Below are 23,279 nucleotides of genomic sequence, written 5' to 3'. Positions count from 1 at the left end.
TGTGAAACAAGGACCAATTAATTAATTAATAAATATTTATTATCTTGTGCCAGACAAAGCACTCACTATCTGTGAATATGAAGACCAAAAAAAAAGAAAATGGGTGTAATTTGCAAAGAGTCAGATTTAAGTTTGATGTCAGGAAATCTTCCTGACAATTAGAGCTAACCCAAAGTAAACTGGTCTACCTAAAGGGGCAATGGGTTTGGAGTTCTTCAGGAAGAGCCTGGCTCACCACTTGTTGGGGAGGTTATAGTGGGGGTTCCTTTCCAGTATGGGGTGGATTAGATGGCACTGAGGTACCTCCCAACTTTCAAAACTTCTGTGATTCTGTCAACTAATCCAGGGCTTCTTAAACTTTTTCTGCTCCCACCCCTTCAGCACTTCTTAAATTGGTTGGGACCCCACAGTTTAAGAAGTACTGAACTAATCCAACTGCCTTGTTTTATAGATGAGGAAACTGAGGTATAGGAAGGTTATAGGTATTATGTCACTAGACTCAAATAATAGCTGTTCATCGTTTTCAGATGAAGAAAGAAGCTCAGAAAGGTCATAGGATTATAGATTTAGAGCTAAGAGGTACCTTGGAAGCCACCTAGTTCAACCCCCCTCATTTAGTAGATGAGGAAACTGAGGTAGAATAAGTCACCTAGCGTCATACAGCTCATGTTTTCTAACTCCAAGTCTGGGGCTCTTTCCACTATTCCACATTTCACATAAAAACAGAAATTGTTAGGGCAGGCATCCCCAAATGGTCAATGACCCAATGTGCTTAGCACCCTGAGGGATGATAGGATTATAGACTGAGAGTGGAAAAAAAAACCATAGACATCATCTGATCTAACCTCCTCATTTGACAGAGGAAGTGAAGTAAGGTCCAGAGACACTTAGCCCAAGGCCATACAAATAATAAGCATCAGAGCTGGAGCTTGAACTGAGGTCTTCTGACTTCAGAGCAGGCCCTCTTCCAGAAGGGTTGTTTTGTAGTGTATACTCCTAACAGTTTTCGAGAGAACACACACTAGGAAACAGGTAAAGTCAGGCATGGTGTCCCATGTCTGCAATCTCTGCTACTTCGAGAGGATATGTCTTTGTTGGTCAGTTGTTTCGATCGTGTCTGACTCATCATGATCCCATCTGGAGTTTTCTTGGCAGAGATACTGAAAAGGTTTGCTCTTTCCTTCTCCAGCTCATTTTACAGATGAGGAAACTGAGGTGAACAGGGTTACTTGTCCAGGGTCACACAGCGAGTAAGTCTCTGAGGCCAGATTTGAATTTAGAAAGATGAGTCTTCCTGACTCCAGGCCAGGCACTCTGACCACTGTGCTGCCTAGCTGCCCAGAATAAGGCTAGTGGATTGCTTGAATTCAGGAGTTCTGAGTTATAGTAGGGCTGAAGCTGATCCAGTATCAGCACTAATGGCACCAATATGGTAAGTCTCTGGGAGCAGAGTGCCACCAGGCTGCCTAAGGAGGGGCAAACTAGGCCAGGTGGGACAAACAGAGCAGGTCATAACTTCGTATTGAAACTCTGAGGTACCATTTCACACATATCAGAAATGACGATGATGGAGGAAATGAGGGAAAATAGGCACACTAATAAACCTGTTGGTGGAGTTGTGAACTAGTCCAATCATTCAGGACAACAATTTTGAACTATGGCAAAGGGTTGCAAAACTGCATGTCTTTTGACTCAGCAATAACACTACTAGGTCTATACCCCAAAAGAATCAAAGGAAAAGGAAAAGGACCTATACATACAAAAATGTTTATAGCAGCTCTTTTTGTGGTGGCAAAGAATGGGACGTTGAGAGGAAGCTCATAAACCGGGGAGTGGTTGAATAATTATGACATATGATTATGATGGAATACTATTGTGCCATGAGAAATACAAAGGTGGTGGTTTCAGGAAAAAAAAATCACAAAACCTAAATGAACTGATGCAAAGTGAAGTAAGAAGAACTGGGAGGTCATTGTGCACACCAACAGCAATATTGTAGATGATCAGCTGTGAAAGAGTTGGCTACTCTGATCAATACTATGATCCAAGACAATTCTAAAGGACTTATGAAGGAAAATGCTATCTGCCTTCACAAAGAGAACTGATGAACTCTGGGGGCAAATTGAAGTATAATTTTCTCTCTTTTTTTTCTTTCTTTCTCTTTCTTTCTTCCTTCCTTTCCTTCTTCTTTGATATGATTAATATGAAAATGTTTTGCATTATTTCACATGTATAATTGATATCAACTTGCTTTCCTTCTCAGTGGGTGAGGGAGGAGTGAAAGGGATGAAGAGAATTTAGAACTCAGAATTTAAAAAGAAAAATTGTCAAAAATAAATAAATGCAAAATTGAAAAATATCTTTGAAAAAATAAACAAACACTCCCCATCCCCCCCCCAAAAGCCAAACATTTTGTATTGATTTGATATTGTGTTTGGGTTCATGAGTGGCCACTACACTTTTAGCCTGGGTGACATAGGCAAACTCAGGCTCAAAAACAAAAACAAACAGAAAACCAAGAAACAGCTGAGTTAGTCTCAAGTCAAAGCTGTAACTAGGGATTTCTGTGACTGGGCACTACAAGCCATAGCCAAAGTAAGTTCCATGAAACTCACCCTCAATCAGCTTTTTAAACCTGGACACTGATGACCTGGTCAGTGGAGGCCTTTGGACACTTTGAGGTTGCTGCTGCCTGGAGGAGGGGGTACTGTTGCTGAAAGAGGTGTAGAGTGGGGAGATGCTTGAGGAGGAGATCGCCTGGGATGCAGCTACCAGAGGAGGAAGTAGGCCACCTAGTAATTTCTTATTTTCAGTCATTTTTCTTGCTAACAGGGTTCTGACTTCTTTCTTTCCATTTTCTGCCTCTAAATGTGGCACCTTGGTACAAAGCCCACATTGCTCTGCCCTAATTAAAGCTTTGTTTACAAGTTATCCATTGTGTGACTGCAGAGTCCGTGGTAGTGCCAAAGCCTCCCTGCAAAACTCCAAAGTTCTACTCTTAAGGAAGAGGCTCTTTATTCTTGGTGATGGAGTGGGGGTGATTCAATGCAATTCAATTCAACAATCATTTGCTGAAGAACCTACTGTGTGATAGGAAATGTAGGACTTGGGTTTGATTATAACAGTTAACGAAGCATCCTTGGTCAAGTAAGAAATATCTTAGTAGATGTCTCTCCTAATAGAATATAAGTTCCTCTAGGGGAAAGTCTGATTTATTTCTGTGTTTGTATCCCCAGTCCCTGGCAACAGTGCCTGGTCCACAGTGGCTGCTTAATAAATGCATGTTGATTGATTCTACTAAAGATTCAAAATGTTATTTCTGGGACTTTCTCCCCCTCCTCATCATTATTTCACAATCACACCATTCTGCAAAATGGCACAATAGTAAAAGTGCTAGATTTACAGTCATACAACTGACTTCAAACCCTGGCTCTGCTATTTACTCCATGCGTAAGTCACTTCATTTCTTTGTTCCTCAGTTTCCCTTTCTGCAAAATGAAGTTGTTGGACTAGGTGACCTCTAAGGTCTCTTCTAGCTTTAAACCCAGGATCTGTCATCCTTAATCTTCCAAAACTGGATTTCTTTTCTGAGTTACACCCATAAAGGGTGAAGGATCATGGGATTTGGAACTTGAAGAGACTGTAGAACAGAGATATTAAACAAATGGTCCATGGGATGCATCCCACAACACTGTGGAGTGGGCCTGAACCATATTAAAATGTAATTGGGAAATATTTAACAAACTAAATCAAAATGTAATAGAACCTAGATAATGTTGACATGTGGTTTTCTAAGTCAACATGCAGCCTGAAGGCATCCTTATATGTGGTTTAGTGACCCCCATTCCTACTTGAGTTTGACACCACTGCTTTAAAATAAAGACTCATGGGGCAGCTAGGTGGCAGAATGGATAGAGCATCAGTCCTGTATTCAGGAGGACCTGAGTTCAAATCTGGCCTCATATGCATAACACTTACTGGGTGTGTGACCCTGGGCAAGTCACTTAACCCCATTGCCTAGCCAAAACCCCCTCCCCATAAAATAAAGACTCATTGGATCATAGATTTAGTGGTAGAGTGGACCTTAGTGGTCACTTAGTTCAACATTCTCATTTTTAATGAAGAAACTAACAGCAGAGGAAGTCCAGGAACTTAAACAAGGTCACACACACACACACACACACACACACACACACACACACACACACACGCTATGGCAGAACTGGGATTCCAACCCACTGCTCTGACTCCAAATGCACTGCTCTTTCCACATGCCCAGATGACTTAAGTTATGGGCTTCCTCTCTCCTTGAGACTGGGCTGCATTGGTGCTACTTCAGCAGACGGGGGCTCTGTCTTTAAAGGCAAAGGCCTCTATCATTCCCCACCCTATCATTATTTTTATCTTATGCTGTTTATGCCTGGAATGCTGGCAAGACCCCAAGCCACCCTGACAGGATGTTGGACATAGGCTTGCCACCACCCCAGGCTTGGCCATGTGTGGGCCCAGCAGCCAGAGGTAAGGTCCCAATCAGGGCTTAAAGCACCTCTGATTCCTTCAGGTAATAAATAACCAATACCTTCTTACAGCTTTGACAATGGCTCCTGAGATTTGGGTGTCCAGGAAGCTATAGAATGTAGTTGGTTGGATTGGACTCTCCACTGTCGAGCCCTGTAAACCCCTGAGATTGAAAACAGTTTTGTTATTCACGAAGGGGAACCACATAGAAAGGGTAATGGAAAGGTGGGATTTTGTACAGATCTGGGTAGTGCATTGGACTTGAGGTGGGAACTAACTCTGAGTTCTACCCCTTATTACTGCTTGGCAAGTCTTCAATTTTCTCCATCTCTCAGTTTCCTCATCTGCAAAATGGGGATGATACCTTGAAGGGTTTTGTGGACGGAGTGTAGCACAATGGGAGAGAGCGCTGTGGGACCTGGCACAGTGCCAGGCACATAGTGGTTGCTTAATAGATGCTTGTTGATTTGACTTGATGACTTGAATGGGTTTGTGTCCTGGATTTCTACTTATTACCTTTCCACCTGACCTTAGACAAGTCACTTAATTTCTCTGACCTCAGTTTCTTCACCTGTAAAAAGTGGGGGATTAGACTAGGGAATATCTAAGGTTTCTTCCAGCTCTAGATTTGTGAGAAACTGAGAATATCTGTGAAGCACTTTGTAAATAATAAAGACCTCTGGGTGTGCAAGGTTATGATGATATGATATCAAACACAAAGAAATGTGTCCCATAGTATAGTGGAAAGAGCTCTTGGCTCAGCTCTGTTACTGACCCATATGTGCAGGAGCAAGTCACCGAGTGTCTGAGTCTTTCCTTACACTTTGTTATGGCACAATACTCTTCTCTTATATTGAGCTGTCCCTATTATTGGATATATGGAAAATACTTTGTAAACTTTAAGTGCTATATAAATAAAACAGGAATTAATAAGAGCGTACATTTAGTGCTAGAAGGGACTTAGAGGTTATGTGGCCCAACCTCCTTCATTTTACAGAGAAGGAAACTGAGGCCCAGTTCACTAGTCTGAAGTCTCAGACTGGCAGAGCCAGCACATACTCTACAAATTTAGTGCTTTTTCTACTGCCCCTATTTGTCAAATGAGGGGGATGGAGAGGATTATACCCTATGGATAAAGGAAAAAAAATTCATCTTATCTGTATAAAACTCTCCATAGCAACTTCATTTGTGAAGAAAGAAGGAAATAGAAAAGAGGAAAGAGAAATTGAGGAAGAAGAAGGAGAAAGAGAGGAAAGGAAGAAAGAAGATAGGAAAAAAGAGGGAAAGAAGAAAGGAAAAAAAGAAGGAAGAAGGGAGGAAAGGAAGGAGAAAAAAGATAAGAAGGAAGAAAGGAAGAAAAATTCTGAACCTAGAAATAGCTCACAGTAGAAGTTTAACAGTTGGGAAATAGCTGAACAAGTTGTGGTATATGACTATGATGGAATGCTATTGCACAGTAAGAAATTACAAATCTGAATACAAAGAAATATGTTGAGACTTACATGAAGTGATGGTGATTAAAGAAAGCAGCGTATATATATGCATATTACATAAACATGATAATAGCCACCAAAATAAATAAAAGAGTAGGCAGAAGAAAAGAGAACAGAAGGGAATAGGGAAGCAAATAGGACTTTTTACAAAGCTATTTAGCCAAGGTTAGTAATATATATATATATATATATATATACACACACACACACACATATATACATATATATATTTATAATACATTTATTATATATTACAAATATATCATATTATATATATTAAAATAAAGAAAAGGAGGAGGCAGGACCAGGTGATTTCTAAGACCTCTATGAGGGTCAAGACCTCTGTTCACTGTGACTGCCAGATTCTTCCAATATCTCTCTTCCTCTGCCTGCACTGGGGAGATTGGGCCAGTATTAATTAGTGCTTATGACAGACTTAAGGGACAAGAAGTAGTGGGAAGAAGAGATATAGCAGAGGAGAGGGCTCCAGTTGAATCTTGATCCCAACATCAAAAACAGTGTGGAAAGTTTCTTTCATGATGAAATCCCTATTGCCCTGTGGTGAAGGGCTCAGTTCCTTGGCTGTGCAGGTCGCCCTGCTTAGCTCTGGCCCTAGCTAGTTATTTGTAGAGAGTGATGTAGGTAAGAGGCACAGTAGGGTCAGGATGAGGACAGGGGAGACCTGTAGGGAAATTTGAGGAAGTCAAGAGTAAGGTGGGGGGAACGGCAGAGTAGGCAGGGCTAAGGAGCTTTGGACCATCATTCTCTTGGTGCCCCCATCCTACAGGAGTTCTTCATCCCAAGTAAGGGGGCAGAGGTGCTGGCCATCCCTTGCAGCCAGTTCCTAGGAATCATTCCTGGGGGCGTATGGCCTAGCTGTTGCTTAGACTAGTGACAGCCCTTTGCACTGTTACGGGCAGGGGCAGGTGGGATCACTCTCCTTATCAAATCTCACTGCTTGGTTGCAGTTGCTGACATTGAAAGTTAGAGCTCCTCTAGGATTCAAATGATAATCTCTTTAAGCCTCACTTTCTTCATCTGTAAAATGGGTATAGGAGTTGGAGGGATGTGTGATGGTGAAGGATGGAGCAGACTGCTCTAATATCCTGACTTTGGATGAGAGGAAAAGCAGACACCTTATCAGAGAAATAACTTCATGTGTGTCTTGGATGCTGGAACTCTTCTGCCCTGGTTACTACTCTCCATCATTTCTCCACCCCACCTTCCTATCTCCCCCCCACCCTGCCATTTGTCTACTTAAGAGCTCTTCTGTCCATCTGTTTATTTAAATGCTCTCTGCCCTGCTCCCTTGCTGCTGCTGTCCCAGAATCGGGGATCTCCCAGTGTGGTTAGAATGCCGACAGACACACCTCCCCCGCCCCTCTGCTGCCCTGAACTTGAATGTTTCCATCCCGGGACATCAGCAGCAGCCTTTCAGACAAAGCAGCCCATTGTGCTCCCTGTCCCCAGCTTCTCCCAGTGGTCACAGGGAAGAAGGCGTCTTTTAGCACTTCTGACCCCAAAGGGCTCTCCCTAACCCTAGGCACTTACCTTTCATGGTCTTGTTGTAAGGCAGGAGCCAGAGGTGGAAGGTGGTGCAAGGGGCTCTTGGGGAGCTTCAGATGCTTCTTGGAATGACCTGGGAGGGGGTAGCTTTGGTGGCCCGAGACAGGATGGCAGGTGACCCCCTACAGCACTATACAAAGCATCTTAGTGCCCCTCTCAACCTAAGGGCTCCAGTGAGGAAGGGATTAGCTTTCTGGACTCATCCTTAGCCTCTGGACCTCTCTCAGGGCTTCCTCAAAGGCCTGGGCTTTGAGGGTTTTAGTTCATGCCCCAGGTTAGAATAGTAGCCCGCGGTGACTCCTCCCCACTGGCATTTGCTGCCTAGGGCCTGGAGCTGCCACAGCTGTTCTCTCTAACCATTCCTCCCCGCTCACCCATCAGCTAGGAGTCACCCTCTTTCCCACTAGACATCCAGACTCCAAGTGTGTGATCCAGGCTTCCCGTGCCTCACTCTCCTTCTCCTCCCTCTCCCAGCCTCGTCACTTCTTGGGCCAGAGCCCAGATCAACTTCCTTGGTATTTTTGAAACTGCCGCGGCCAGGACTTCTTTGTGTGGCTGTTTCGTCCCTGTGAACCGCCCCCCTGTTGCCCCCGCTCCCCTTCCACCTTCGACAACACCCTTGAAACTCCCCTTTGGTGGCTCACACCCACCTTGTCCCCACTGGGAGAAAATATTAGCAACTCCCTAGGGCGGGGCAGACTGGGATGCTTTCAGCTGACAGGCTCAGGGAAATCTGACACAAAACTCTTCTGCTTCCCCCAGCCCACTCTCTCTGGTCTCCCTCCCCTCCCCTGCTCTCCAGCCCTCCTCCTATCCCCACTCCCTAGTAACTCTAATTGCTAGCAAATGTCAGGTTTCTGACTGTGCTTAGAGGATTATAGAATCATAGGACCTCAGGGCTGGAAGGGGACTCAGAGGTCGTCTAATCCAAGGTTTGTTGGGAGGATGGAGTTTTCTTTAAGGAGAGAGTGGAACATTTCCTGAAGCCACCGGGCCAGGAGAGAACTGGAGGTCCTATTAAAGAGTATAACTTCCAGAAATGGGGAGGTGAGAGTCTTACTCTACTCTGCCCCATCAGACTTCATCTGCGGTATTGTACTGAATTCCATATCCACATCATGTTGTTATTAGTTCTAGGTGATGTCTTAATTTGCAAGTGAATTGGATTTAAATGAGGCAGAGCTGTGCAAAAGTTATTAGCCTTACTCTTTCCTCCAGAGTCATTGGAGTCCAATGGCAAGACTTCCTCTGCAGTATTGCATTGAGTTCCATCTCTGTGTCATATAAGGACCATTTGAAAGAATTTCAGATGTTTAGCCCAGGGAAGAGAAGACTCAGCGGGATATGATAGCTGCATTCATGTATTTGGAGTGCTATTGCATGGAGGAAGGATTAGATTTGTTCTGTCTGGCCCCAGAGTGAAGAGCCAGGAGCAATGGGGAGAAGTAGCAAAGAGACCGATTTAAGCTTTTAAGTCGGGGGATCCCTTTCAGTTCTTAGGCTCTGCAATTCGATGAGATACGATTGGCCAGGATCTCTAGAGTTCTGTGGCTCTTTATCGTCCTCTGGAGGGTATGTTCTTGGGTAAGCCTAGAAATCTGTGGTTCACCCTTTTGGATGGCTCTGCTGAAGCCCAATGGAGAACCACAACTTGTTCAATGAAGCATAGAGGTCCTTCCCAGCATACCCTCAATTGTCTTTTGTCCCTATCCTGGTTCAAAAGATGGGTGAGTTTTAACTGGCCCATGGGCTATCCAGTTATTGGCCATGGGGACAAGTGATGGGAGAGGGTCAGCGGGCATGTTTTGTGGATGGAATCCATCATCTATGTAGAGAGCATCCTGGTTGAGTAACTCACATAGGGTGTTGTTGTGAGTGAATTCAGCCAGTGATGCAGTTATCTTGCTGATCAGTCATTCAAAGTGCCTCGGTGTAGTGGACTGAGTGCTGGCCTTGGAGTCGGAAAGACCTAGGTATGAATCCTATTTCTGATACTTATTAGCTGTAGGACCACGAGTAACTTCCTTCACTTTGCTGAGTCTTTGTTTCCCATTCTATAAAATGGGGAGAAATAGAATATAAGCTTCTTGAGGTCAGAAACCACATCACTTTTGCTTTTGAATCCTTGGGCCAGTTACACAGCAGTCACTTAAATGTTTGCTCCATTGAACAGAGGCATAAATACATCCCACGCAAGGCAGTGTTGTGTGCAGGAGATAGATAAATGGACTTGAAGTTGGGAATATCACACACACAGTGGTTTCATGGCCCTGGATTGACTCTGTCATAAACAGGATGATGATTCAGCACAGAAAACTGAAAATGAGTGCAGTCAAACGCTCTTAAAAACCGGGGCAGGGGTCTTCCATGGTAGATCCTGATGGAACACCCAGATGAACCTGGTCATGCTGCTTAATGTCTCAGGGTCCCTGGCAGCACTCTAAGGTTGTAAGTTGCAAAGCAGCTGCCAATCTGCTTTGGTAGAGGAGATTTTCTTCTAAGAGGTCCCCCATGGCAAACACCAATGAAACAGCTCCAGTCGTCACCACCACCACCACACCACCACCACCATTATAAGCTTTGCTGTGTGCTGCCTCACAGTGTTGTGGTTCAAAGTAGATACTATGTGTCAAGAACTTTATAAACCTTAAAATGCTGTATGTGTCACAGTAACTACTATTGTTCAATCAGTCATTCTTGGTAGGCAGTTGCTAGCTAGGTTTCACTGCCCAGAAATACCAGGAAGTTCTTCCAAAATGAGGAACTAAATTAATACCTTTAAATGAGGAAGAATACAGTCTAGGAGGCTGGTAACTGGAAAATGTGGTACAAGACCAGACGGGTGGTCTACGGTTGATGTTAGAGAAGGTTCTTGTAGGAACAACAATGAGCCATTTTGGTGAGTACGTTGGGGACCACTGAGATGGTGTAGGATGTTTCTTCTACATGGAGGGGCTTTAATGAGGTTGAGAGAGTCGCCTGCCTTAGGTCTTTGATGGCTTGGCAATGCCTAGTGCATTCCATGGAGGCTTTTGCTGGAGGGATGGCTATCTTGGGGTGTGTACATGTCATAGCACCGCACACAGAACTTAACTATCCAATGGACCGACGGCCATCACAAAGCCCAGGGCAGGAGTTTCAGTGTTTTCCATTATTTCTCATGTCCTGCCATGGAATAATTTGTACACTACAGATCAATACAGTCAGGAGATCTGGGTTTGAATCCCACATTAGACATTTACTGTGTAATGATGGACGAATCATGTAACCTTACCTTCAAAAGGAGATAATAATTTTATACCATCTGCCTCATAGGGTTGTTATGAGAAAAATACATCCTCCATGGGAGTAGGAATTGTTTTATTCTTTGTACTTGCATCCCTGCTTATCATCCCCCTTCCTGTACATTCTCTCATCCATGGTTTTGGTTTTTTGTCTTTGTCTTCTTCTTCTTCTTCTTCTTCTTCTTCTTCTTCTTCTTCTTCTTCTTCTTCTTCTTCTTCTTCTTCTTCTTCTTCTTCTTCTTCTTCTTCTTCTTCTTTTCTCCTCCTCCTCCTCCTCCTCCTCCTCCTCCTTCTTCTTCACTGCTATCCCTTGACTTTCCTCTTGCCTGTCCAATCACTCCTTTCTAATTTCTTTTGCTGAATCATCATCCATATGCTATCCCCTTACAGTTTGTGTCCCCCCGCCCCTTGAAGGCTTTTGTTGTTGTTCAGCAGTTTCAGTCACATCTGACTCTTCATGACCCCATTTGAGATTTTCTTGGCAAAGATACTGGAGTGATTTGCTATTTCCTTCTCCAGATCATTTTACAGATAAGGAAACTGAGGCAAATGGGCTCAAGTGACTTGTCCAGGGTCACATAGCTAGTAAGTGTCCGGGGTAGATTTGAACTTAGGAAGATGAGTCTTCCTGACTCCAGGCCTGGCACTCTAACCACTGTGACAGCTAGCTGCTCCATCCCCATTTGAAGAAAGGCAACAGAGGTTAAGTGATTTGTGCAGGGTCGCATAGCTAGTAGTGTCTGAGGCCAGATTGAATCCAGGTCTTCCTGATTCCAGGCCCAGCCCTTTGTAGATTTAGAGTTTTTAGGGCCCCCTATATTCACCTGGTTCCACCACCTCATTTTAGAGATGAGAAAACTTAGAAGCAGAGAGGTCAAATGATTTACCTGGTGTTACATAGGTCTAGGTCTTAAATAGCAGTGGCTGGAGGTAAACCCAGGTCCTCCAACTTCCAGTTCAGCTCTTTTCCCACTCCTATATGCTGCTCCACTTCTGGAAAGTTCTTACAAACCTGAGAGAGGAGAGAAGAATTTCTGGAGGGATCAGTATTTGAGTTCCCTCAAAATAAACTAGGATGGGGAGGAATTAAACATACGAAGAAGGGGAGGAAGGATGTTACAGGTCTAGAAAAGAGTGCAAGTAATCAATAAGCATTTATTAAGTACCTACTGTGTGCCAAGCACTGGGGATACAAAAAAAAACCCAACCCAAACAAACCTGGTCCCTGCTCTAACAGAGCTCACCATGAAATGAGGGAGACAACATGCTAACAACTACATGCAAACAAGATATATACAGAATAAATTGGAAATAGTTAACAGAGAGAAAGGACAGCTAGATGGCCCAGTGGATAGATCGCCCAGCCTGGAGTCAGGAGGACCTGAGTTCAAATCTGGCTTCAGACACTTTACTAGCTGTGTGACCCTGAGCAAGTCATTTAACCCCATTTACCTCAGTTTCCTCATCTGTAAAATGGGCTGGAGAAGGAAATGACAATCCAGCATTCTTGCCAAGAAAACTCCAAATGGAGTCATGAAGAGTCAGATGTGATTAATTAATAAAACAACAATTGAGAGAAGACACTAGAATGAAGGGGGATAGGGAAAGGCTTCTTGTAGAAGGTGGGATTGTAGTTGGGACTTGAAGGAAGCCAAGAATTCAGCAGAAAGAAAGGGAGAGGGAGAGCATTCCAGGCGTTGGGGACAGCCAGTAAAAATACCCAGTGTCTGGAGATGAAACAGCAAGGAAGCCAGTGTTATTGGATTGAGGAGTGTGTGGTTAGGGTGTGAGTTATTAGAAGTCTAGAAAAATGTGTGGAGTGGGGTGGGGGGAGGAGGTTATGAAGGACCTTGAACACCAAACAGAGTATTTTATATTTGATTCTGAAGGCAATAGGGAGCCACTGAAATTTATTGAATGGGACAGAGCATATTATCAGATCTGCACTTGAAGAAGACTGACACTAAAATAGAAGACTGAAGTGGGAAGAGACTTGGGAGAGGCATGGGGGCATCCAACCAGCAGGCTATTGCAATAATCTGTGAACCATGAGGTGGCATAGAGGCAGCTAGGTTACCAGTGGATAGAGCTCTGGACCTGGAGTCAGGAAGATCTGAGTTCAAATCCAGCCTCAGACACTCATTAGCTGTATGATCCTTGGCAAGTCATTTAATCTCTATCTGCCTCAGTTTTTTCAACTGTAAAATGGGGATAATATTCAGTTCTACCACTCAGGGATCAAATGCAATAATATTTGTAAAAGCACTTCACAGTGCCTGGCACATAGCAGGCATCTAACAAATGTTTCCTTTCTTTCTGCACCAGAATAGTGGCCGTGTCAGAAGAGAAATGAGGACACAGAAGAGAGATGTTACAAGGGGAAAATTGACAGGCCTTGGCAACATATTGGATATGGAGGGTGAGAGATCCTGAGGAGTTAAGGATGATATCTAGGTTTTGAGCCTGGGTGTCTGGGAGAACAGCCATGTGCTTGTTAGTAATAGGGTAGTAATAGGTAGTAATTGGAAGGTGGGAGTTTTTTTGGGGAAAGATAGAGTTCAATTTTGAACATTTTGAGCAATAGTAACTTACAGTCCAGCCCATAAATTCATTAAGGTAAGGCTTCATTTTCTGCAAAATTACCCAACACAGTTTTTATGTGGGCTGAAAACACAGGGCATATAGACCAAGCATAGTGCCTGGCAAACAGCAGGCACTTAATAAATGCTTGATAGGTTGAGGTTTGGTGTGTAATAGCTAACACTTAAAAAGTGACTTAAGGTTTACAAAGTACTTTCCACACATGACTCCATTTGATCTTCACGACAACCATATGAGAGAGGTAATATTATTTCCATTTTATTGATGAGGAAACTGAGGCTGAAAGAGGTTAGTTGATTTTCTTGGGGTCACGCAGCTAGTAAGAGCCAAGATTCATGTGTTTGGAAACATAGGTGTTAGTGTGAGATAAAGCTGGAAGGGCAGATTGGTGCCTCTTTGCTGAGGGCTTGAATGTCATGTAGAGAAATTTGACCTTTCCTGAGTAGAGAGGAATGACATGGCCAGTTCTTTGCCCAGGAAAGATGGTTCTAGTAGCAGCATGAAGGATAGATTGGAGGACCTAAGAGTGGGAATAAGTGTTTGCACTGGGGTGGGGATGGTATGAATAAAGAAGAGAGTAGAGATATATGAGATGGTGTGGAACTAGAATCTATTGGCTCTGGTAACTGATTTGATATGAGAAGTGAGGATAGAGTGAAAAATCAAAGATAATCCCAAGTTTATAAACAGAGGAGAGTGGTAAACAGTAGTTCTCTGGGAAGAAAAATGTGCTGACAGGAGAAGTGTGGGGCTGGGGTGGAGCAGACAATGATCTAAGTCAGGGATGTGGAACCTGTGGCCTTGAGGCCAAACATGATTCTTCACCCCTGATCTAAGTCTTGGATATTTGAAATTGACAGAGGACATCTGTCTGAAGACGTCCTGTAGGCAGTTGGACATTGTGGATCTGGAACTCAAAAGAGACATCAGAACTGGACATACAGACTTGGGAATATTGATTTAGAGGAAATACTTACAGACTAGAGGGTCAATGAGATTGCCAAAGGGAGATGGTAATAAAGAGAAAAGAGAAGACAGCCAAGGACAGACCTTTGGCAAACACCTACAGTAAGGGATTGGGGAGAGGGTGAGGAGCCAGTGAAAGAGTTAGAAAAGGAGTAAGTAGAAAAATAGGAGGAACTGGAAAGTGTGGAATCTCTGAAGCCAAAGGAAGAGAGAACTCAGATAAATCTTTCAGATTAAAATAATAAAATCTTAGTGAGGCCAAGTCATTTATGATGGCCATCTCTGATGACTAATGAGCACCATCTGGATTTATTTGAGGTTGTATAGGGTTGGGATAAAGAAAGGAAGCTGGAATGAATCGGGCAGCCAGAGAGGGTAATCAAGAGTGTAGAGAGGTGAAGGAGGATTTGTTGTTCAGTCATTTCAGTTGTGTCTGACTCTCTGTGACCCCATTTGGGGTTTTCTTGGCAAAGATACTGGAGTGATTTGCCAGATGAAGAAACTGAGGTAAACAGGGTTAAGTGACTTGCCCAGGGTCACAAAGCTACTGAATGTCTGAGGCTGAATTTGAACTCAGGAAGATGAGTTTTCTGATTCCAGGCCTGGCAGTCTATCCACCGTGCCACCTAGTTTTCCATGAAGGAGGATGAAGTTTCCTAAAGAAGTTTTTAAAGTATTTGATGATTAGGAAGTCACTAGCAATTTGTGAATAGATGGTTTCATTAGAGAGGGGGGGGCTAAGCTTGAGCACAGCTGAAGTGAATGTATAAAGAGAACCCAGAAGCATCTGGTGTATCCATCAGTCAATGAGACAATCAGTAAGTATTTATTAAACATCTACTATATACCCAGCACTGTGATAGGTCTCAGGCGTCTCAAATTACACCCCAGTTGGCCAAATCCACCCAGTATAGGTAGGAGCTAAGAATGGTTTTTACCTGTTGTAATGATGTAAAACTTTAAACACTATCCTTAGTCATAGGGCCCTACCAATGCAGGTAGTTGGTTGAAACAGTCCCTGCCCTCAAGAAGCTTACATTCTAAATGGGGAGTGAATGTGTACATATAACAGTATACACCAAACATATATGAAATAGATACAAGGTAACTTTGAAGGACCAGTATAGACCAACTTATTGATCAAGTAAACTTTTTAAAGAAGTTTATCATGGGGCTATGAGTTAGAGAAGAGTAGGATTATTGAGTAACAGTGAGCACCTGGTTTAGTCAATCAGCAAACATTTATTAATCACTTACTATGTGCCACGCACTATGCTAAGCACTGGGAATAAAAATATAAGCAAAAAGAAAGACAGACTTACCTTTAAAAAGCTTTTATTCTAGGGGTAGCTAGATGGTGCAGTGGCTAGAGCACTGGCTCTGGTGTCCGGAGGACCTGAGTTCAAATCTGGCCTCAGATACTTGACACTTACTAGCTGTGTGACCCTGGGCAAGTCACTTAACCCCATTGCCTCCAAAAAACAAAACAAAACAAAACAAAAAACCAAAAAGCTTATATTCTAATGAGAGAGACAACAAAAAAAAGGAAACTGAAAATTGTGGGAGTGAAGGCATGATAAAGTCTGGAGGAGCACAGTCTGGGGGAAAATGAAGAGATGGCTGACCTGAGCTCCTTCCATAAACAGAGCTTCTGGGCAGAACCTTCCACCCTCCAATCAGAGGGAGGGGCCCCAGGAGCAGAGGGTACTCCCAAGGCATGAGTTCTAAGGATGAAGTGGTCTTCCAGGTACATGATAAAACATAAATAGTGCATCATACTGGTACATGATAGAAAAATCCAGAGGAGAGCAGGCTCATGGGAAATGAACAGATTGCATGCCATGAAGAAGGTTACATAACACAGATTTGTAGTGGGTGAAATTGGCTTAATTTTCTGATTTTCCCCATCTACCTTTAGCAGTCCTGAAGGCAGAGGACAGAAATCAGAGGTATCAGGAGTTATCCAGGAATGAGGGTTTGCAAATTGAGAATGGCAGAAGTTCGGGGGACACTACAGTAATAGAGAGTGAAAGATTAAGATTAGACCATGAACATAAGGAAGGATATGGAAGAAAGGGAAGTTAGGGTGTGTGACATGGATTGGGGAATATGGATAGCCATTGACAAGGTCAAGAGTTGGCTTAGTGTGAATGAAAATGTGGGGGACATAGAGGGATAAGAGGTTGTGATCAGAGGATGACTTTTCCAAGGTCCAGATCTTGGATCTAGCACATTTACACAGATATTGAAATTTAAGATGTGACCATGTCAGTGTGTGGCTGAAATGAGGTAGAAGAGGAAGTCAGAGTTGGGGAAGTGTATGTTCAGGTTGTTAGAGGTATCATCAATGTATAGGTTAATCTTCCCAGGATGATGGCAAAGGAAGGAGAAGAGAGGAACGCTACTACCTAGGTAGGCATCAAAATCACAGAAAAAGTTGGGACAATAACCTATAGGTCATCAGGTGACAGCAACAAGGATGGGGAAGAGCGGAGGGGGCAGACAGGATGCATGGTTCTTGAAAGAGGAGAGCTCATGAGGTGCAATTTCTGTTTACTCCTGAAGATCCCTTGGAACAGTGTTCCTGAGTCTTCCTGAGGTCTGATGGATGCCTTATAATAACATGCCCCACCAGCAGTTCCTGCTATATAATATATACAATCCAGTCTGTAAATTCCATAAGTTAAAGCTTTAGCTAATGGTGTTTTCCTTAAACATTCTCTAAGTCTGACATTCTGTATGACAAACTTAGAAGAAAAGATGCCTGTATTTCTACTGGGAGACCTGATCCTGTGCTCAGAGGAATCTTTCAGATTAAAATAATGAAGTTTTGGCAAAGCCAAGTCATCTGCGATGGCTATCTCTGATTGTTAATGAGAGCCATCTGTTTGGGGCTGCATGGGGATGGGACAAAGAAAGACAGATGAGATGAACCATGCAAAGGGGAATTATACCAAATCACAGGAAATATTTTTGAATTGTGAATTCCATTAGACAGTGGAAAAGAGTCCCTACAGAGCTTCCAGAACTCAGGTTATTACATACTAGATTGGGAAGAAAAGCCCTTATGGTCATACTGTGAAAAAAAAAATGTAAGCCAAGGTAAATAAGGTCAGGACCCTGGACAGCCAAGTACATATGATGTAGGAACACTACCAACTCCAGGAGAATGGTGGGGAAGGTATACCATGGGGTACATCTTGGCCTTACCTATTGGAGAGTAGGAAAAGTTGAATTAGAATGATTGGAATGGCTCTGTGGGCCAATGATACTTGACCTCAGAAGGAAAGAAATGGAATGTATCCAGGCAACCTCTCTTTTTCCTCTCTCTATAGATAATGCCACAGGGATATTCTGAAGGTGTTGGCAGGCCCTTGAAAGCTAGCATGGTGAAGGGTGAGGGAGGCCAAGAATAAATATTAGGCAGGACTGGGTGGAACTGTCATATTACCCTGCTTTCATTTTTCCTAAGTGACAAAGGCTTTGTACAAGAAACATGCAATTTTCTGTTGACTCAGAGGCTGCCACCAACTACCATATGTTTTCCCTTTGGTTTAAGAGTACTATATCATATCTTGGAGAGAAAAGTGCTAGAGATGTTCACATTTAGCCTTATTCTCTTCAGAATTGGTCTCTAAGGCCAGTTTCTCTTTTGCCCTTTTTCTTTCTGGATTGTGGTAAAGGGAAGTGGTCTGGTCGCATGACCCTGGGAGAGCAGAGGACTGTTACAAGGTTCTTCTTTGTCTGTTTGTCGTTGGATGAATGTGGAGGTAGTTCTTGAGCTGGTCAGCTGATCATCTGGTGGTGGTTGATGGTGATACCTGACCTTACACTAGTATGTGAATTCATATCTATTGGATTGTGTTTGGAGCCCCAGTGTCCTGTTATCAGTGGTATAGATAATACCCAGGGAAGGTCATGTAGCGAGACATCTACATTTATGGATCTGTATCTATTTCTAAATGTAAGTAGAGAAATACATACACATGCACACATCTATATTTATGGATATGTATTTATTTCTAAATGTAAGTAGAGAAATACACACACACACGTACATAAATAGATATTTATAGGCAGCTAAGTGGCACAATGGACAGAGGCCTGGAGTCAGGAAGACTCTTCTTCCTGAGTTCAAATCTAGCCTCAAACTCTTACCAGCTGTGTGACCCTAGGCAAATCACTTAACTCTGTTTGCCTCAGTTTTCTCACCTATAAAATGAGCTGGAGAAGGAAATAGTAAACCACTCTAGTATCTTTGCCAAGAACACCAAATGGGATTGGACATGACTGAAATGACTGAACAACAATAGATACCTAGATATAAGTCTCTCTCTATAAATATAGATATAGATCTAGATGGATATCTCTCTATCTAGAGATAGATATAGATCCATAGATATAGATAGATATCCATCTATATCTATATCTATATAGATAGATACATCTAAATCAAGGTAGATATAGAGATTGATCCATAGATAGATTATTCATTAAGTGCTTACTATATGCTAGGCACTGTGCTAATCTCTGAGGAATCAAATACAAGCAATCAAGATAGATCCTGCCTTCAAGGAACTTACATTCTAATGAGAGAAGACAAAACATAAAGGGGAGTCGGGAAAGAGTGGGGAGGGCAGAGAAGGTTGAGGAGATGACTGGAAGAGACACGGAAGCCTGATTACAGGCAAGATAAGGTCAAAGCTCACCTATCAGAGCTGGGAGAACCAGGCATGAAATCCAAGAAGGCAAATGAAGATGATGGCTGGGAAGGGGCATGGAGGCCTATTCCCAGGAAAGATGAGGTGGGAAAGTAGCCTTCCCAGCCAAAGTTCCTCCACAGACCACCCCGTGAGTAAGATGTTGTTCTACATAAAAAATACTGAGGATGGATATAATTATGGTGTCTCCTGTTTACATTCAGTCGTTCTACAGTTTTTAGTATAGTAGAATAAGTAGATGCAAAACATGTGAAGACTTCCCCCGGTGGAATAGATGGATGAGAATGATCTGTTCCGACAGCCCTGACGGAGGCTGAAGCAGGCTCTATGAGACGCTTAGAGCTTGGTCAGACATCAAATACACCAAGGTCACCCACTGCATCCCGGGCCATCGCCAGTTGTCCTGTGTCTTGCCGCTGAACTTTGATGACTGGAAGAGGGAGAGTGAGACTGACAACTTTGTGCAACTCTGCCTCACTTAAATCCAATTCTCCCACAAGTCAAGACATCACCCCAGTGTCGTTGGTCCTCTTAGAAGAAAAAAAAAGGACAAAACAACAACAGTATAATAGAGCACCACCTATTCCTTTTGATTTCTTCTGGCCTGGACTTCCAACACACAATTTTGACCTCAAGGATCCATCACTTACTTTTTGTGCTATGCAAGAAATACCCAACTTGTTTCTATCTCTTCCCCACCATTGCACAAGCTTCTCTGGGCCATCTTGTTATGGCTAGAATGCTGCTTTTTGTTTCTTTTGATTATGTTACTCTAGAGGGCCGAAGTCAAGATGGTGGAGTAAAAGCAGTGACTTGCTTGAGCTGTCCCTCAGACTCCTCCAAATACCTGTAAAAATATCTCTAAACAAATTCTAGAGCAGCAGAACCCACAAAAAGACAGAGTGAAGCAAGTTTCTAGCCCAAGACAACCAGGATAGGAAAGGTCTATTGCATCAGGCTGGGAAAGGAGCGCAGTTCAGCATGGGCCAAGCAGGCAAAAACGGGGCCCCAGCAAACCTGGAGTAGGCCTCAGGAGACTGAATCACGGGCAGCTGTGGTGGTTTCCAGACTTCTCAACCCACAAATGCCAAAGACAACTTAGAAGATCAATGGGAAAGGTCTGTTGTACCTGGGTGAGAGAGCAGTGTAGTCCAGCCCTGGCCCTAGTGCAGCCTGAGGGTGGCTAGTGTTCTGGAGCTCTTGGACAACAGATAGTGGGGGGATCAAACAGCTGATCAGAAGGGGATTACAGAGATCTCTTTGCTGGTGCTGAGGCAGGCTTTGCCCATGCTTGGATCTGGGTTTCAGTTCTAGGTTGCAGTCCTGGGTCAAGGAGGAATGTTTGAGTGGTGGAGCTTGTAGTGGTTCTGAAGAGGGAATCCTCCTCACAGTTCCAAGGCAGAAAAGAGTACTTGTGACCTCTCATAGACCAGAGCACAGGCCAGGAAAGGAGTAAACACGTCATCCTTGATCATGCCATGTTGGAAGAACTGAAAACTTATAGATTCTTAGAAGTATCTCTGAAAATAGCTGCACAAACACTCTGAAGCTTGGGACAGTACACCTTCCACACTGGTAGCGGAGCCCTACCTTAACAAAGAGTTAAAAAGTCAAGTAATTGGCTGGGAACATGAGCAAACAGCAGAAAAAACTCAGACTTATAGAATCTTACTTTGGTGACAAAGAAGATCAAAGCATACAACCAGAAAAAGACAACAAAGTCAAAGCTCCTACATCCAAAGCCTCTAAGAAAAATATGAATTTGTCTCAGGCCATGGAAGAGCTCAAAAAGGATTTTGAGAAGCAAGTAAGAGAAACAGAGGAAAAATTGGGATGAGGAATGAGAGTGATGCAAGAAAATCATGAAAAATAAGTTGACAGCTTGCTAAAGGAGACCCAAAAAATACTGAAGAAAATAACACCTTAAAAAATAGACTAACCCAAATGGCAAAAGAGGTCCAAAAAAGCCAACAAGTAGAAGACTGCCTTAAAAAGCAGAACTGGTCAAATGGAAAAGGTCCAAAAGCTCACTGACGAAAATAATTCCTTAAAAATTAGAATGGAGCAAATGGAAGCTAGTGACTATAGGAGAAATCAAGAAATCATAAAACAAAGCCAAAAGAATGAAAAAATAGAAGACAATGTGAAATATCTCATTGGCAAAACAACAGACCTGGAAAATAGATCCCGGAGAGATAATTAAAAAATTATTGACTATACCTGGTTATGTTACTTTAAATTTAATTTTAATGACTAGAAGTAAGGTTATTTAATTGTCCATACTTCTCCATCATGTCTCTTTCTCTGAAACCTTCTTACCCTAGAAGATCTCTTTGCCCACGTGGCCCCCTCCTCCAATTTGTAGATTCCTTCCAGAACCTCCATTTTGAGGAAGTGCTCAGCCCAGCCCAGCCCAGCCATATTCACTCCTTCACTCTCCTCCAGGCTCTGGTCCTGATTCTCTGGACTTCTCTAGGCCTCTTCATTAGTACTTTCTCTCGGTGATGGGTGAAATCTGAAGTAACTGAGGAAACAAAGATTCGAGCTTCCTAGCATATCGATTTATTAAGCAATGCATGCCAGTTACATAACAAATCAGGACCAGGTCTCCTCAGGTTGGCAATGGACCTCAAATACAAGGAGAGATTTCTGGTTGGAGGAAAGATTAGGGACTTTCCAAGTTGGGAGGGGATGAGCGAACAGGTACAATTCCCTGAAATCGGAAAAAGAGATATCCTCCTCCCACCCGATTGTTTTAGTACAGTGCCAGTTTTCAGATAAGACATATGAGTTGCTCTAGATGTATAATTGTGAGAAAACTCTTGGTACCAGTCTTCAGATCTGACTGTGTTTCTGTTCAGCATAACCTAAGTTCTTAGGTGAAGGTCTCTAAGCAGCAGGTAGAGATGGTCCTGCTTCCCAGCTACTCAGGGCTAGGTTCCGACAATGCCTTTTGTTTTGTTTTGTTTTGTTTTTACAATTCCCATAATTGAATAGAAAGGAAACTGAACTAGATCCGGAATCGAATCACAAGATGGAGTCAGTTTGTGTGCATACCCTTTGACCCAGCAATACCACTACTAGGTCTGTATCTCAAAGAGACCATAAAAATGGGGAAAAGACCCACATGTACAAAAATATTTGTAGCAGTTCTTTTTGTGGTGGCAAAGAACTGGAAATTGAGAGGATGTGGTACATGAATGTAATGGAATACTATTGCTCCATACGAAATTGTGAGCAGGCAGACTTCAGAAAAACCTGGAAAGACTTGAATGAACTGATGCTGAGTGAAGTGAGCAGAACCAGGAGAATATTGTACACAGTAACAGCAACATTGTACAATGACTGACTTTGTTAGATTTAGCTCTTCACAGCAATGCAATGATCTAAGACAATTCCTTTTTTTTTTATAAGGCAATGGGGTTAAGTGACTTGCCCAGGGTCCCACAGCTAGTAAGTGTTATGTGTCTGAGGCTGGATTTGAACTCAGGTCCTCCTGAATCCAGGGCCGGTGCTCTATCCACTATGCCACCTAGCTTCCCCTGATCTAAGATAATTCCAAAAGACTCATGATAGGAAATGCTATACACATCCAGAGAAAGAATTATGGAGTCTGAAGGCAGATTGAAGCATACTATTTTCTCTTTATTGTTTTTTATTTTTTTCTTTCTCATGGTTTTGCCCTTTTATTCTGATTCTTCTTTCATAACATGACTAATGTGGAAATATGTTTAATATGATTGCACATGCATAGCCTATATCAGATTGCATGCTGTCTTGGGGAGGGAGGAATGGAGAGAGGAGGGAAATTTAGAACTCAAAATCTTATAAAAGCAAATATCGAAAACTAAAAATTAATTAATTAATTTTTTAAATAGATGGAGTCAGTTTGGTTCATACAATTCTTATCATTCTCTCATCTCTTCCCCTACCTTTTACAGCTGCCTTTTATGTTATATATCTTCCTCCATTAGAATGTGAGCTCTCTGAGGGCAGGGACTGTCTTTGTTTTGCATTCCCAGTGCATAGCACTGGCACATAGTAAAAGCTTAATTGCCCTGGCACATAGTAAAAGCTTAATAAATGCTTGTTGACTTGCTGATTGTTGCTAGGAAAAACAAATGAGTCTA

The 23,279-nt window shown here is 42.8% G+C and overlaps 1 protein-coding gene across 3 annotated transcripts in view; it reads right to left on the bottom strand.

The window, feature by feature from the left end:
- The window catches only part of SCARA3 (scavenger receptor class A member 3), a 62,522-nt gene extending 54,287 nt beyond the window's left edge, over positions 1 to 8,235 (bottom strand). The window contains exon 1 of one of the 3 annotated variants that reach the window (XM_020983984.2): positions 7,563 to 8,235. In XM_020983984.2, coding sequence (XP_020839643.1) covers positions 7,563 to 7,569 — 7 coding nt within the window. In that variant the 5' untranslated portion in view covers positions 7,570 to 8,235. The remainder of the gene's footprint in view (positions 1 to 7,562) is intronic. The other 2 variants (XM_020983985.2, XM_020983987.2) reach the window with 2 other exon arrangements.
- Between the last annotated feature and the right edge of the window lie 15,044 nt (positions 8,236 to 23,279).

Source organism: Phascolarctos cinereus, unplaced genomic scaffold (assembly GCF_003287225.1).
Source record: "Phascolarctos cinereus isolate Bilbo 61053 unplaced genomic scaffold, phaCin_HiC Scaffold_2;HRSCAF=192, whole genome shotgun sequence".
Classification (NCBI taxonomy): domain Eukaryota; kingdom Metazoa; phylum Chordata; class Mammalia; order Diprotodontia; family Phascolarctidae; genus Phascolarctos; species Phascolarctos cinereus.
Note: the sequence above shows the minus strand (reverse complement) of the source record. Positions and strands in the feature narration are given on the sequence as shown.